The 16,774-nt window shown below is 40.1% G+C and overlaps 1 protein-coding gene across 3 annotated transcripts; it reads left to right on the top strand.

Annotated features, from left to right (window-relative positions):
- The first annotated feature begins 445 nt into the window (after positions 1-445).
- On the top strand, positions 446-14,644 carry LOC143027641 (uncharacterized). Of its 3 annotated transcripts, none has more exons than XM_076189035.1 (2): positions 446-597; positions 10,568-14,644. In XM_076189035.1, the coding sequence occupies exon 2, from the start codon at positions 10,600-10,602 to the stop codon at positions 13,753-13,755; it is 3,156 nt and encodes a 1,051-aa protein (XP_076045150.1). In that variant the 5' UTR covers positions 446-597; positions 10,568-10,599; the 3' UTR covers positions 13,756-14,644. The 3 variants fall into 3 exon arrangements, with proteins under 3 accessions (XP_076045150.1, XP_076045151.1, XP_076045149.1); XM_076189036.1 differs by lacking the exon at positions 446-597 and adding an exon at positions 4,452-4,581; XM_076189034.1 differs by lacking the exon at positions 446-597 and adding an exon at positions 7,550-7,730.
- The last annotated feature ends 2,130 nt before the right edge of the window (positions 14,645-16,774 follow it).

The following is a 16,774-nucleotide window of genomic DNA, read 5'->3' as shown; positions in this document are numbered from 1 at the left end:
TCTCTGCCCATTCTTGAGTTGTTTTTTATCACTTTTTTACTACGCTGTAAATTATAAACCATTACTTGCATATTAGTTAAGAGTCCTGAAAAATGGGAAAATAGTCCATGTATTTTGGTTGCGATAAATCATACAGAACGGGATTTCTTACCAATTCTATAAGTACTTAGTCATTAATTTTACCAACTTTACATGCGTCCGACGTCCGTTGAAAATTTTAAAATATCGGCGGCGGCGATATTCAAATCCACGGAACGGAGACGGAACTGACACTGAAACACAAAATACGGTACTGGACCGGGTATATGTGAATGCGTCAACCGAATTTCTAATTACGATATATATATATATATATATATATACATTTTCAATTCTATGTGTGAATCGACCTTAAAATCCAAAATAAATATTCTCCGCAACGAACGGCCGGCGAAGATTGATGAGTAATGCATTGCTTGGAAGAGCTGGAGCGTAGAGAGACGTCCGACCTCTGCTGAGACAGCGAGTGTAGATTTTGGGGGCGTCTCTTTTCTTCCTAGCACAACTCTGAAAGCATAGATTTACGTGACTCGGGAAACGTGTGTGTTTGTCTAAAGTGTAAGTAATCAAGACTGATTGACAGTATGTTCCGTGACTTGAAGAAAGCTCGGATTCAACCGAGGTTTTCATCATCTTACATAATTACATCAAAATTATAAAATAAATTACATAATATATTCTAAAATTCATAATGATGTTTATAAATCTTTACAAAAAGTTGATATAAAGTGGAGTTGTTCGAGAGCCGTTATTCATTACGTAGAAATAGTAATCTGTAAAAACGAAAAGCAATTTTTTATATATACACAACATCTAAAGATAAGGAAATGAGATATTAGAAACATAATAATAGTGAAAGCCGTGTATAAAATAAACTTCTAATTTTCTAAGCCAAAGTCAGGTATCAATTCTCGAACAACTCTTGGGAGCTTCCAACTCGACACGTCAATTGTGTACATCTTTTGAAATACTTCTATGAGAACCTAATACCATTAATACTTTTTCTTTGAAGAAGAATTTTTTATATTTCACATCATATGATCACGTATGCATTTTCATACGATCTAGGAAATTAATTTTATGTAATTAAAGTAGAGATTTGAAAGATGTTTACCTAAGATTACGTTTGTCAGATGTCAATAACCTTTCGTTATTATTAATATTCACGAGAAAATGCATAACATTTGAATAGTTCTATCGTGTATAGGTAGGGAGTGTGACGAATCTGAGTGCTTTGTTTTGTGTTGCCTGCAATTTATAAAGTTGGGCTGGTTTTGTGATTGTGAGATTCCGTAGGAAGTTATTGGCGATCAACAATATGTTACGAAATAACAAAAATTACGTTTACTCTGATGAAGACTACCATCTCAAAATAGATTTTGATGGAGAAATTAAAGATGAAGAATCAGAAATGCTTAAATGAGAAAGAAAAGGAGAAGTATAAGAAGAAACTGAGAGAGGAGTGGGAGGGAGTGAAGGATAGAGTAGAACTAGGCGTGGAGGAGGAATGGGGATGGTTCAAGGAGGGAGTCATAAGGTGTGCAAAGATGGTGTGTGGAACAAGGAGGATGGGAGGAAATAGAAGGAAGGGTAGTGATTGGTGGGATGAGGAAGCAAAGAAGGGTGTAGAAGAGAAGCAAGTTCTCATACATTGGTCACAAATTAGGACGAGGGAATCATTTGAGGGGTGCAAAATAAAGAGAAGTAAAGCATAAGATAAAGGAGGCAAAGTGGAAAGCAGATGTGAAATGGGGTAAGAGTGACAGAAAATTTTGAAAGTAATAAATGTTTTGGAAAGAAGAGAGGACAAGGAGGCGAATCAAGTAGAAAAGAAAAGGTAAAAGGTGCATATGGAGAGATGATAATGGAAGAGAAGGCAGTGAGAGGAAGGTGGACAGAGTATTTCAGGGAGTTGCTAAATGTGAAGGAGGATATGGAGAGAAAGGTAGTTGCAGTGGGAAGCGCAAAGAAAATTATTGTGATGAGTGAGGAGAAACAAAGAAAGATGAAGGCAGCTGTTAAGATGATGAGAGCAGGAAAGGCACCTGGGTTGGATGGATGCCATGCAGAATGTCTGAAAAAAGGAGGTACAGTGATGGTGGACTGGCTGGTGAGGTTATTTAATGTTTGTTTAGGAGAGGGTAGATTGCCGGAGGACTGGAGGAGTTCCTGTATAGTTCCATTTTACAAGGAAAAAAGGGACAAATGTAAATGTGGTAGTTTCAGAGGGCTCTGTTTGTTGAATGTAGTTGGGAGGGTCTTGAACATAAGAATAAAGGAGAGTGCAAGAGACCATAAGGCCTACACTTGGTAGCTCCTTGATTGAGAGGATTGGGTGAGGAACAGAGGGAGTAATTGGTGGGGAACAGTGTCTGTTTGGGACAGGTAGGGGTTGCGTAGATCAGATTTTTGTGGTGTGACAGATGTGTGAGAAAGCTATAGGAAAAGGTAAGGATGTATTTTGGGCTTTTGTGGATCTGGAAAAGGCGTGTAACAGGGGGCACCGTGGGAGGTGTTGCAGATATGTGGGATGGGAGGAAAGCTGTTGGGAGCAGTCAAGAGTTTTTACGAGAGTAGCAGAACTTGTTTTAGGATAAGAAATGGAGAGAGTGAGTAGTTTGAGGTAAAGGTGGGACTTCATCAGGGATGCACTATGTCGCCCTGGCTATTCAACTTATACATGGATGGGATGGTGCGAAAGGTAAATGCAAGGGTGGTGGGTCAGGGATTGGAGATGGTTAAAGAGGTTCGAGAAGGGTGGGAGATAAGCCAGTTTGCTGACGACGTTGTGCTTGTGGCGGGATCGGAGGGGGGTTGAGCAAGTTAGTGACAGAGTTTGGGAAGGTGTGTGAAAGAAGGAAGTTGAAGATAAATGTGGGCGAAAGTAAGTTGATGAGATGTACAAGTGGAGAGAGTGACAGTAGGCTGGAAGTGAACATTAAGGGAGAGAGACGGAGGAGGTGGACGATTTTGGAGGCGAATGTGGCGGGAAATGGAGAAGTGGAGGTAGAATGTAAACTGAGAGAAGCGAGTAAACCCCTTGGTGGATTAAAAAGTGTAATGAGAAATAGACATTTGGGAATGGATGCTAAGAGGAGATTGTATGAAGGAGTGATTGTGCCGACAGCACTGTATGGGGCAGAAACATGGAGCATAAGAGAGGAGGAGTTTGAGATGGGGTGCTTGGGAAGTATGATAGGGGTTGCTGGGTTGGATAAAGTGAGAAATGAGTAGGAGAACGGGGGTGAAAAGGGAGTTGGGAGATAGGGTTGATGAAAGAGTATTAGGATGGTTTGGACACATGGAAAGAATGAGTGAAGAAAGTAAAAGAGGTGTGGAAGACAGAGGTGGAAAAAGTGAACATGAGGGGTCGACTTAGGATGAGATGGATGAGGTAAAAGGGGCATTGGGAAAGAGGGAAATGTCTGTTGAGGAAGGACGGGAGAGGACAGAAGATAGGGGTGAATGGAGAATGGTTGTGTATGGATGATGCTGTGATGCATGAGGGGGAGTGGGTGGGGGGTGAGGGAGTATGTATGAGAAATAAATTGACGCAGCCCGAAGGGATTTCTCCCTGTCTTCTCCTTTTCTGCATAAGGGGACAGAGAGGGGGGTCGCCAATTTAATGAAGCATTGTTTTGTCTAATACACAATTTTTTCAAGGAGTGGTGGTAAAAGCTGTCACGAGGAATACCAAAAGTATTACATCGATCGGAAATACATTGATTATGTCAGAAATCGTAAACTCGATTTTTTTTTTTTTTTTTTTAGGTAAGAGAAATTAAAAAAAAACATGTGAGAGAGGAGAAGAAGGGAACGTATGGAAAAGGAAAGGGAAGCCCGAAAAAAGGCAAGACAAGGAACGCAAGGAAAAGGAAAGGGAAGCCGATGTAGCCCGTAGAAAAGATTGAATAGCAAAAAGAAAAGCACAAAATAAAACAAAATCGTTGAAAAATGCCCAGGAAGTGCAAATTCGGAAACGGGTTAGGGTGTTTAGTCCTGTCCAGAAGAATGGGGCTGATCGGTGGGCATGCCCGTTAACGGGCACATTTGACGGGCAAACGGTCAAATTGCCCGAGTGCTCGTCGGGCGAAATCACTAAGGCGGTGCCCGGTAACTGGAGCTTCGACCATGCCAGACGCATGTTAACATCGTGAACCCACATCAGGCTTCCCTCCCACATCCCACGTTTATTTGTCTTCTTTTTCTTTAGACACAAAACCATTATCATGATGTACAACATATCTTCTTCTTGACAATGCTAAGCGCCATGCTTGTCGTACCGCACTCCACACGCCACTGGCATCGTCGGGCACGCCCGCCCAGCTAATTATCAACTCGGTTGTGTGGACAACATTCACGGGCAATGCTCGGCAGAATTTGCCCGCCAACGGCGCTGTCCGACGGCCACGGCTTTAAAGAAACAGGTACTAGCCTTGAAGTCAACCTTTGGGGAACAGAAAGCGTTAGAGGAAATAAGACAGGAGAGGAAAGAAAGGAATATTATCAGTGAAATAGTGCAAACTTCAATAGATTTGCCCGGTAAGTTACGTGTAGATGAAGTTATTTGTCATAGCATTGGTAAAATCGGTGCTTTTCGGGCGAAGGGAAACAGGATGTTGTGTTGTTCTTCTGGACAAGTCAATTTCGAGAACTTAACTCCTTTGAACACTGAATTGGTGGAACTTTATAGTGGCCAGACCCCCCCCCCCTTTCCAAGTGGTCCCTTTCAAATGTCGTTGGGTTTAACCGCCTTTTTATTTATTAATTTAAATAAAAGTCGGCATCATCACCAAATAGCTTAAAACTTAATCTATGTCTCTTTAGTATATGTGACAGTTCAATTGTATAGACACAAAAAAGAATAGGACCCTTTACACTACCTTGCGAGATATCTGGTCGTTTTGCTACATGGCCAGTTCGCCACCAACCATTTCGCTATATTGTTCGGTCGTTTCGCTATATTGTTCGGTCGTTTCGCTACATATTTCGCATTTGAGATCCGAATATGAAAAAAAAAACTGTGTACAGGTTCATAAAGTAACTTTGAAGGCGACAAAAGAAGAATTTGCCTAATGAGGCGAATGGGCGATATTTACTCGTATATATATTTTTTATCGGGCCTTGTTTTATGTAATCATTAGGCAGATTATCCGGCAGATATTTATAAACCGTGACTTATCATGCACATTACCAGAACTGGGCGCGTTCCGCTTTAGTTTGGCAGCGGCTAAACTATTACAAAAATTAATTCTAATTATTATGCAATGTGATAAAACGGCTTATCAAGATCGGTAGCAGACTAACTTTCCCCGATCTTCGGCTGTTCTCGTAAGGCCTGTTTTATTGTACTTTATCACAGATAAAAACAATTTGTAATTCATGAATTCATGAAACCTTTGCCTGTAAATATGTAAGCTTGGCATTCAAATCCGATAAATCTTCACTCGATGTGAAGTCACTTTCGTATGTCCATGTCCAAGAATGTAAACAATAACTCTTACGTCATCAGTTGCTTTAGCGGTGGAAAATATAACTACAACGTTGAAAAGTTCGTCTGCTATCAGGCACTTTTAAGATCATTCTATTTGGATAAAATCAAGACTAAAATGCTAAAAACGTGCATTTTTTGTGTTCTAACTTCTAAGTTATATTTTCATACATGAAATGACAAAAATAAAGAAATCCAAAACTTCAGTTGACCTTTAAATGCACTTTCACTTTAAATTTGGGCTCTATTCTATACGTGTGAATTTTATGCACTAAACACACTAAAACGAGCTCTTGGCACTATGTAAAATGATCAAAACCGATAAAAAGTGAGTTTTACAAAAGAGGAGCATGCCTTAACTAGGTCGGACGCTGGAAAAATTATAATAACGATAAACAGATAATTCAAAATTATAATAATATAAACCATAAAATAAATGCATAGGTATAGTTGAATAATAAACAGGTAAATAATAATAAATTGACAAATAACTACATACATATATCAACGGCTTTCCCCCCCTTATACGGAGGGTAGCCAAATAGAAAAAGGTATAAAAATCACTCCCACACATTCCATTCTCTATATATTCCACTCCCTTCCTCCTTCTTATCTTGGCACCTGGATGACGGGTAATCCCTGCATCCTGTCCACTGCCCTGGGTCAGAAGCAGTGTCGCAAGACACAGCACATCCACAGCAAAAGGAGAAGACGGGGAGAAATCCCTTCAGGCTGCGTCATTTTCTTTTTCTCTCATACTTCCTCACCCCCATCCCCCACCCACTCCCCTTCATGCATCACAGCATCATCTATACACAACCCTTCTCCATTCACCCCTATCTTCTGTCCCCTCCCGTCCTTCCTCAACAGACATTACTCCCTTTTGTTGCCCCTTTCACCCCATAGATAAAAATAAAGTAACAAACAAACAAATAAAATAAATTATAGTCATTACAGATTCTTGCTTAAATGTTTATCTAAATGAATCTTAAAGCTTCGAACTGAACTACATTGCACTGCCTCTGCAGGAAGTTTATTCCATTCATTAACTACACGGTTGGCAAAGTTGTTTCTACCCACTTCCAAATTAAGTCTATTTCCTGACAGTTTGAGACCATTGTTTCTTGACGGATTCTTTTGTAATTTTTTATGTTGTCAATTCCCTTTAAAATCTTAAAGAACTGTTTCAAGTTTCCTCTGAGTCCACGCTTTGTTAGGGAAAACAGATTCATATGTTTTAGTTGATTTTCGTATGATTTATTTTTTATATTGTAATCGGTTTTGTGGCTCGCCCTTGTACTTTTTCCAAACTGTCAATGTCTTTAATGAGGTTCGGTGACCATACGGAAACAGCATATTTCAAATGTGGATGAACTAATATTAAAACTAGTTCTTGACACTAGGGTAAAACTTTTGAAATCGATAGAAAAAAGAGGTCAAACTTGTCTACACTGTTGATGTTTATTAACGTATACGAATATTAATCTTTCTTAGAAACGTTGTACATATCGCATAGATTTTTTATAAATATAAAATCGGGTGTTTTATATAGGCTATTCTATTGTTGACTTGATTTGTGGATATTCCATTTAGAGTAGGCCTGCAATCATAAGAAATGCACTTGAAATATTATTTCTGATATAATTTTATATATCAGTTATGTTTCAATTAAAGAGAATAAAAAATATAAAAGGTAATGTGACGCAGGTTGCAACTGTCTTGCCTATAGTGAAATTTGACATAAGATGCCTCGTTCATTTCCAATACCAAGGTAATTTTGTCCTTGTGACAAATACATCTGATAATGCTAATGACTCGTTCGTGTTGCTATAGGTCCGTTTTCATTATTGACATTACATATGTAATTGTACGTAACAATAAATATATGCTTGAACTAGGTTACGGTCTCTATAAACTCAAAATTTCTTTCGTTACCCATCAAAGTGAAAATGGATTAGCTTAGTCCCCCTCTCATTGCCGTTTTCTTTGTGTGGAATGCATACAACTTGTAGCAACTCTGCCGGTGGGGATGCTCTTGCTGGCAGCCTGGCTGACAGTCCCAGTGCTTGTTTAGCCTCCTCTTAGAAAGAACGTACGAACTGGTACTGCGCATGTTAAACCTTCATCCGTGATAACTGTCATTGTAAGATCACAACGATCCGTCGAACTTCAAAGAATGTGGAACTAGTGAAAGATTGTGGTAATTGGTTCAGTATTTGTAGTTGTGCGTCAATCCCGTCATGTTTTTCCTAATTTATAAATATACTTGGTGATATAAATGTACGTAGGTGAAAGGTACGTTTAGTTCGCCGATTGAAACATAATTTCGTGCTGATATGTACCTAAAGCCCTTTCACATATCTGGGGTGTGCGTAGGGAATATTATATTGATTGACGTGTTGAGGACCTGTATTTGCGAATCTGGTTGGGAATTAGTGAATCGCTGTGGCATTTCTTTGGTGAACTTGTGTTACCCATGCCACTAGATATAAATCCTGAAAAAGTTTTCATTCCCGCATAGGGAAGATAGTGTAGTGAATATAGTGTTATAAAAGAATTGGACGTTGAAGACTTTCCATATCAATCAGTTAGGCAAGAAATGAAAGACAAGATTAAGTTTTGGCAACAACTTGGTCTAGTCACATTTCACCTACCCATCATCTGTTCTCTAAAGATTTTTTTTATTTGAGTAATGAAAAGATGCCTTAATATTTCCGTTAGGATAAAAAAAAATTAGTGACAGCCTCATAGTCACCCATGACACACACTGTTTGTGGGAGGCTAAGAAGCGATTTTCCAATTGTTGACAGGAGACAGGAAATCTTGGCGTAATTTAGAGGGTGGGAAAAGTTGCCAGATATCTTGATGAACGCAATTTAGTACCCGAAATATAAATGGCTGTCGAGATTTTGAGTTTATTTCAATATATAGAATGTTTGCTTATGCAATGGGATTACCAGAGGCTGCCAATTTTTGTCTATTTTACTCTCTACGTAAAGTTAGAATCAAAATATAGCTGTAGAATTTGGCAGTTGTGTTGCCACCATCAGAGATACTTTTGAAAAGTTTAACAAAAATTCGTTATAACGTGCCAGATTTTTTCGACTGATCATGGGCATTGCAAAGTAAATCAGTAGGAGTGTTCTTTTATTTTTGTGCAAGACATTTTAACAAAATCACATCATCACAACGTGATACTTCACAATATATATATTTTTTATAATTAATTGCATTAAAACACATACACGAGGAAGGTGAACAAGTCGCTTGCCAGGTCTACTCACCCGGTAGGCTAATGTAGGTCCAGCCCCCAGAATGACGTTTAGGCTCGTCCAAGTGACAATGGCAGTCCAAGAACAGTTGACACGTCATCCCACTATTATATACAATTAGTGCATGAACAATCTGGTTAATGGGCGGAATTGAGGGACATATACAGCTGTTAATTGGACCAAAAAACAATGGTTGGGATGGATGTGGTGTGGGTTAGGGTCGTGATGTTCCGGTGTATGTCAGTGTACTTGAACAGGGAGTCACTAGGAGACTGGAGAAATACTCGTTTAAAAACTTTAATGGATAGTTGACAACAGTATCCTGGAGGGAATTCCAAAGATTGTATCGCGCACTATCTTCTGCGGCATTCTATAGAAATATGGGATTTGACAAGCTACCTCTAGTAGCTGAAACGGGGGAGAAGGTGAATATGTTAGTTGGAGATGATGAGTGACATTGAATAAGATATGCCCTTAGAAGCTTATCTTGCAATGAATACAAATTGTAACTTGATTCAGGTAATCCATCTGTTTGGTCCAACTGTGCTGCACTGACTCGAAACGAGGAATGTCGAATCACCCAGGTAGCGAGTACTCATGCAATCCAACACTCGCCAACCACCATTTGTAGGGACATTTGGGCCCAGGACGTAAACCCATTTCTTTAATTGGGTATTATCTTAGTTGCACACCTATGCAATATACCATTAGAAAATTATATATTTATTTTGTAAATTATAATACATGAACCTAATATGCTTTTTGAGCAACTTTTTTGTTATTGATTTTTGCCAAGAAAATCGCATATTACGTTGATTTATTATAATTTACAAAATTAATAGTTAATTCTCTATCGCTATATCGCGTAGGTGTGCACTTCTAAGAAATTACCTTTAATTGGCGTAGGACATAAACTGCCACCAATTCCCAAAGTGGATTTATGTCCTGGGCCTGTATGTCCACACTAGTGGTGGCTGGCAAGTGTTGGATAAAGAAACTTAGGTATATACCACACTGAGGAACCAAGCTCAAGTAATGGGGTTTGTAGAGGGTAACATGCAAGCCCTGAAGAGTGACAGCAGGTTGATCTAGCAGGTTGTTGGCCAACGTAGCAGCTTTAACTGTAGTTGTGCATGGAATTTTAAAGAAATGTTTACTATTATCTCTAATTCTTTGTAGTCAACATTGGATGGGTCAGATTATAGATAGTACAGGTAGGAGCCCTAATATTGTCCTCCTTTTCATTTTGGAGACTTTTATTAACTTAACAAATAAGTTGATAAAAATCTCTAAAGTGGTTAGGTTAGAGGTAGTGACATTCTCTAGTTGGGTTAGGGTGAGTGTGTGTGAGAGCTGCTCAAACATGACATAATGTTGCTGCAGATTCTTTGCCAGAACCAGTTGCAACAGCTGATCATGTATTTACAGAGGCAATACTGTTTTTGATTTACTGATTTCTTTTGTAAGAGTATGCTTATCTTTGGAAAAAAGGAACTTCAGCTTCATGTCCACCAATCTCATATGTGTTAAGAATTCTTTGCAGATTATATGCATATACAAATATTATCCCAGTAGTGTAAAAATTTAGAAAATGCCCTGCAGCTTGGATGGTGTCGTTTTATCAGATCATAGCTTTCAGGTATAATGCAATAACACGTTCATTTACATATAAATTACTACAAACCAAATTTAGATTATTTATCTCCACAACATTTAGAAATGCCATCCTAATATCTTGCTAATAAAGTGTTTTCCCCCTTTTCAGAAAAGTCTACGATAGAACAATGACTTGTCTCTATGCAGTCCACAAGCACTAGAAAGAGAACTTGGAAGGAAGCAAGAGAGGGAAGCATTACATTGAGTGATAAATTGGAGAAGTCAGAAAGTGGGAAATCTATCAAGAAAGAAACCATGGCAGGGACTTCACCCCAGCCAGTTCAGCTTTACTCACTTCATGAAGAAGTTGAAGGCCAACTTCTTCAACATTCGGTCCTTCACATTGCAAGCACACTTGGTGACAGTAGTTGTGTACCAGCAAAGGAAACCTACAACATATTTATGGGAGATGCATCTGGATCCATGAGTAGTGCATGGGATTATGTAGTCAGTGCATGGAATCAGCATGTGGCATGTAATCTGACAGGCAAGACCGACATTTATGTTTTTGATACAGAGTTAACTTTTGTCAGAGAAGGTACAGAGTTGAAGGATAGTGATTATACAGGTGGTGGAACCAATCTGTGTTTGGCACTCTCTACAATCAGGGACAAAGTGAAAGAATGCAAAGAACAATGGGTTCGAGTGTTTATAATCACTGATGGAGCTCACAATGCGACCGAAGAGTGTCCCGAAGATGTTATACAAACATTAGCAACCCCGCCAGAGAAAACATGCGAGGTTTATCTTTTGGGAGTTGGGGGCTACTTTCCCGTGAAGTATAGTGTTGAGATTCGGTCCCGTCTCCACAATGGCAGTGCGAACATGCCAACTCTCTTTTGGGCCAAGAAGTATGATGACATTCTAGGAGAGGCCAAAGACATGGAGATCCACCTGAAAGAGTCAAAGGTCCCAGTGAAACTAAGCCTTCCAGGCTCCCTAGTGCCTGGTCTTGAAGAGACAAATGAATTCCATCTTGGAGAATATGTCTACATGTCGTGTGTTCCGGATTCACTGAAGTCTGTCCAAGTGTCAACAGAAGAGAATGAAGTTGACGTTCCTCTTGAGGCCCTCCCGCTCACAATAGACATTTTCTTGAGTTCTCTTCTCCCCCAGTGGAATTCTGTTCTTATCCAAAGGCACAGCATGAAGAAGACCATGCCAAATGATGTGTTCCCCTTCACGGAAAGAGTATTCAATTATCTTTACAGCCAGGTTGTTATGCCAAAGACTGAATCGACCACCATCCACACTCGCCTTGCCCAGAAGAAAGAGCGAGAATTGAAAGTGCGGTTCCAAACCCTTGTTAACCAGAGCAAGACCATTCTTACAACCGAGAAGTTTATGAGTGAGATGGCACTAGCAGAGGCAATTCTTTTGACTACTGTGACAACTCGCAAGCATGCTGTGAAGGGACTCAAACTCAAAGGGCACACAGAAGAGAATTATGCTGAAGACTGCAGGGCCTTTATGGACACATACACCAAAATCAAGGAGAGACTGAATGACATTCAGGTCAGCCCAGAAGACTGTTGCCGGGTCACAATGACCTCGACAATCAGTGACCTCAAAGATGAGGATTTTCCCGAACTCCTTAAACTAAACAAGTTCGAATTCCTGAAAACCTTCTCCATGTCAGGAATTCCTGTCTTCTCGCGTTCACGTGATTCAACAGAGCTCAACCCTTGGTCCTTTAAAATTGACAGGATATTGACCTCTCCATTCAGTGTTCTAAGTCAAGTGGCTATGGAAGAATTTGCACACGTAGAGGCGGGGGCTGTGGGCAAAGACAAGGAGGTGCGCCTCCAACAAGACAATAAGGAAAGTGGCTATAATGCTGTGGTTCCTGTTTTCTCTTCTACTGTGGCCAAGATCTTGAAACCATTAGTTTGCACCAACTTGTATGCCATGTGTGCCACCTTTGCTCTGCTTAAAAATCCACATATCATTGATTATACTATACACTTGGCAGGACTTGGAGCCACGTGGATCAAAACCCTGGCTGACTACCCTGTGGCGTCCGAACGACCTGAGTTTGCTAAGGAGCGCTTGGAGAGTGTAGAGGCCACGGCTATGATATATTTGGGCCGCCCAAGTCTTGCCCTTTACTTAAAAGAGCTCCAGGCCACTCCTAGGCATGCTCTTATGACGGAGTGTCCACAGGAGGATCCTGAGGCCAAACCCCTCAGATGTGAGGCCATTCTGAAGCCTCTCTTTCTTATGCATTTGACGCAAAGGGCAGGACGCCCATTTGATCACCAAGTCAAAGTCAGTATCATGCGACTGGCCAGTGTGGAATTCCTAGGGAGATGTTTGCACCACACGGCTCATGATCCCATGCCCTTCATCAACTGTTTCATGAAAGATATAACAGAAGAGGAAAAGAGGAAGGAATGGATTCGTGAACTGTTTAAGAATTTTTCAGTGGAAATTCTGAAAGATGAAGTCAATTTGCAGAACACCTTTTACTTCCCTGAGGAGATTGTAAAGTATGTAATGAAGTTGTTGAAGAAAAAACGGGAAGCCTTCCTTCAGGTTGTGTGTAGTGCCGTCAAACCAGAGGTGACTGGGCTTGAGAAATTGCACAGCGTCCACAACTGTGGTGATGTAACGTGGAAACACCTGCAGGTGTGCGCTGTTGAATTGGGCCTTTCAGATTCTGAGGTCAAGGAGGTCTTCAGTGAAAAGAATGCCCTTATCTACATATACCATGTCCTCACCCACACCAGTTCAAGTGAGCGAATGAAAGAAGACCTCCTTGACTATGATATGTGCCTGGAGAAGGTCAAGTCAAAGTTGACTGAGGAAGTGATGGGTTGTGCAAGAATGATAATTCAAGAAGAGGTCCAATCCGCATTCCTGAAGCAGTGGTATGAAGCTTATGACTCCTGTCATGGAGGGGACATTATAATCAGACCCATGGCACGGCAGGAAATTGTGGAGGAAGCCAAGTCCAAGGGCATCGATGTGTCAAATGAGACATTCGACAAAGTGTACCTCCGCTATAACGAGAAACTAGGCCTTCTGCGCAATGCTTGTCAATCACCAAGTTGTCCGTTCTACCTACATGCCAACCGCTCCTTCAACCAGCATATCAAGTGTGAACGACGACCAGGGAGGTTCCTGCACAGACTAAACCAAGTAGCTAGTGGTGAGGAGGATCTTGCTACAAAGGTTGAGCTCATCAAATTTTGTACCAGCAATACAAATAGAGTTAGCCCTGAATTGTTGGATATTTATCAGGGAAAGCTTCAAGAGCTTTCATCTGTGTACAAAAAATGGTATTTAGAAAGATAAATATGTGTGATTGGAGTTGAATAACTTCGCTTGTATAATAAGTAACCTTACACAAAAACTTCCTTGGTTTGCACTTAACCATGGGATACTGTCATGATTCTGAGTAGATGATAGCAAATACAGTGTTTAGGAAGAAAGTTAAGCATAAGTACACATGAGAGAGGGTGGTGGATGGAAGATTTATTTATTATATATATATATATATATATATTCATCCAACCTAGTTATGGACCAAAAGGTCTCCTATCAGCATGCTAATCCTTTGTAATTATAGTTGAACAATACTAAACTATGAGTTTTCATCCATGCACTGGTACAAGAAATATGTTGACTATATCCATCACTGCATTAAGATCAGATGACTTTGAGGGACTAATTGAAAGATTGTGTATTATGAGTATTCAAAAGTATTAGGCAGATTCTATATACTGTATTTGCTGCTGTACCCATTTTCATACATTCATATACCGAAAGCTTTTTTCCACCTTAAAGGGAGGTAGCATAAAAAAAGGCATAAAATCGACTCCCACCCATTCCATTTCATCATACTCCACTTCCACCCATTCCATCTCATCATACTCCACTTCCCTCCCTCCCTCCTTCGTATCTTGGCTCCTGGATGACTGGTCATCCCTGCATCTCACCTACTGGCTTGGATCAGGAGTGTCACAAGACACAGCACATCCACAGCAAAGCCACTTCATTAAATCGGCGACCCCCCTCCCCCCTCCATGTCCCCTCATGCAGAAAAGGAGAAGATGCAGAGAAATCACTTTAGGCTGTGTCAATTTATTTTTCACTCATTTTCAAGTTTATGAAATTAGAGGTGTTACAATTTTATCTTGTATATTCTGGGCTTTGTTGTTTGGAAATTATATAGATGAATTAATATTTTGTTTTAATCCAGCAAAAATCCTTCCTGAATATGTATATTTGAGTGACTTTAGTTTGTTTGAAATTTCAGTCAGGCAAACATAGATATTTAACATGAAACTTGCTTTATCCAATAGTTCCTAGCTTAACATGACCATTCCTTAGAAAAAATAGATATTTCAAATGCAAAAGAGAAAAAATGTTAATACTGGAAAAGAACCATTTGGTTTATGCAATTACATAGTTGCCATGCAACTTGGGGATGCCCTATATAGATGCCATTCTAGTTGCTGCTAAGCAGTTCTATTCATCAAAAGGTTGATATCGCATTGCTGAAGGGCAGAAGACTAACTCAAGACCCCTTTAAAACAGTGAAACTTGAGTTTTATTCTGGCTACGTGGGGGAGAATTATACCAAACTTAGGGTCTGTCACTATATTGATGTTGCCTAGGAGAGACCTGCTGTGAGCACTAATCGTTGTGGACCATCTAACCCAGGATGCTTAGTACTTTGTATTCGTATACCAAAAGCACGGTCGAGAATGAAATCATGGGTGGATCAATTAGAATCCAGTAATTTACTTCTGAACCTATTAGAGGAGCAAAGGTCCTCAGGTATCCTTTATCTGCCATGAGGGTAGTTTTGGGGTCTTACAACTTTTTGGCTTGTCTGTCTGCTAATAAAAGGATAGAATCTCTGGCAAGACTAAAGGACTTAAGATCTAGAAGAGGAATAAAAAACAAAAAACTGAGGAGACTGCAAGAGGCCATAAAGCCTACACTAGGCAGTTCCATGTCCTTTTGTTATGTTTCATCCTTATCCATAAAGCTGTCCAATTTTCTCTTAACCAATTGTCCCCCCCCGAGGCCCAGTACTTTGACATAGTGGGGGGGGGGGGCTGTGCCAGCCAGGTGCAACCATACTGGAGAGGTCAGCCCCGAGCTACCAGACGAAAACTGAGCCAAAAGTCTTTATGTTGACGACCCTAGCCTGGCTTTGATTATAGACTGGAATACTCTTAGGATTTGTAGCCCTCATCCTATGACAGTTGTTTTAGGATGAGGTTTTTGATCTATCACTATTTTCAATTTTTCCTTCTCTTATCAGGATTGATCTAAAGTTGATGACCTTGGTTCTCTCTTGGAATATTCTTTTGACTGCTCTTTTGATCTGATGGAGGGTGAAGTGGCATGACATGCCGCTCCACCCGTAAAATTCGAGTACCTGACGTGCACGAGCGAGGGGAAAGTCTAAATGTCAAACATGGCTCCCAGAGCTGGGCCTGAACTCGACGGACGGATGGCGCCTTAAGCTCTGGGAGTCGTGTGTATAACCAGGCAGTAGTCTCTAGGGAGGCCACCTTATGTGGCCATCACATCCCTCCCTTGTTGGGCTCCGATATTCTTGGGAATTTTGGTGGGCGGAGGACTGCCAGGTCGAAGTAATATACACTCGTACAAATGGCAAGTGTACGGGGTTCTTCCCCTCCTTCTCCACTGGGACACCAGGGTGACAAAACTGGTGTCAAAAATGTAAACGAAAATTTAAGTGTCATATTCAGCCCTAATGTTGGTTTAGACTTAAATTATAAAGTTTGTTATGAGACAGCAAAGAATTTTGGACCTGTAGAACAAATGAAGTTAAAGGTTTCTTGTAATGAGCAGTTTTTTAATCTCTATATTACATATGAAAAGGCTTTTTCAGCCCGAGAAGTAATTGAATATATAAAGAAAAAGGAAGATGAAGACCTAATATTCTCAAGACAATCTAAATTACTGGATGTTAGAAATATTGATGATGAAGATGGTGATTTTATTCCTAAAATTTCTGAACCAAATGGCAAAGATCCAAAGAACAGGAAAATGCAAATTCCCATTTGGCATATCGCTACATATAAAGAGGGACAAAGTAATCTAATAAAGGCCTGGGAGAATCTGGAGGAATTTGTAGGATCCATTCCAGATGGAAATGTGAAAAAGTATGGAAAGAAAATATTAATTAAGGCAGTCAGCAAAAGTCAGGCTATTTTATTATCTTTTAAAGATCAACCTAGCAATGTTGTAGAGGCCATAACCCCTCATAGATCATTTAACACCGCTAGAGGGGTTGTATACTGCAAAGATTTGTGTGACTTTAATGAAGAAG

The sequence above is a fragment of the Oratosquilla oratoria genome, chromosome 8 (genome assembly GCF_046742065.1).
Source record: "Oratosquilla oratoria isolate Oo_2021 chromosome 8, ASM4674206v1, whole genome shotgun sequence".
Taxonomy (NCBI): Eukaryota; Metazoa; Arthropoda; class Malacostraca; order Stomatopoda; family Squillidae; genus Oratosquilla; species Oratosquilla oratoria.
This window is presented reverse-complemented; position numbering and strand designations above follow the sequence as displayed.

What these genes read in the sequence shown, in the direction of transcription:
- LOC143027641 (XM_076189035.1), top strand. Translation starts at nt 10,600, where the DNA reads ATGCAGTCCACAAGCACTAGAAAGAGAACTTGGAAGGAAGCAAGAGAG.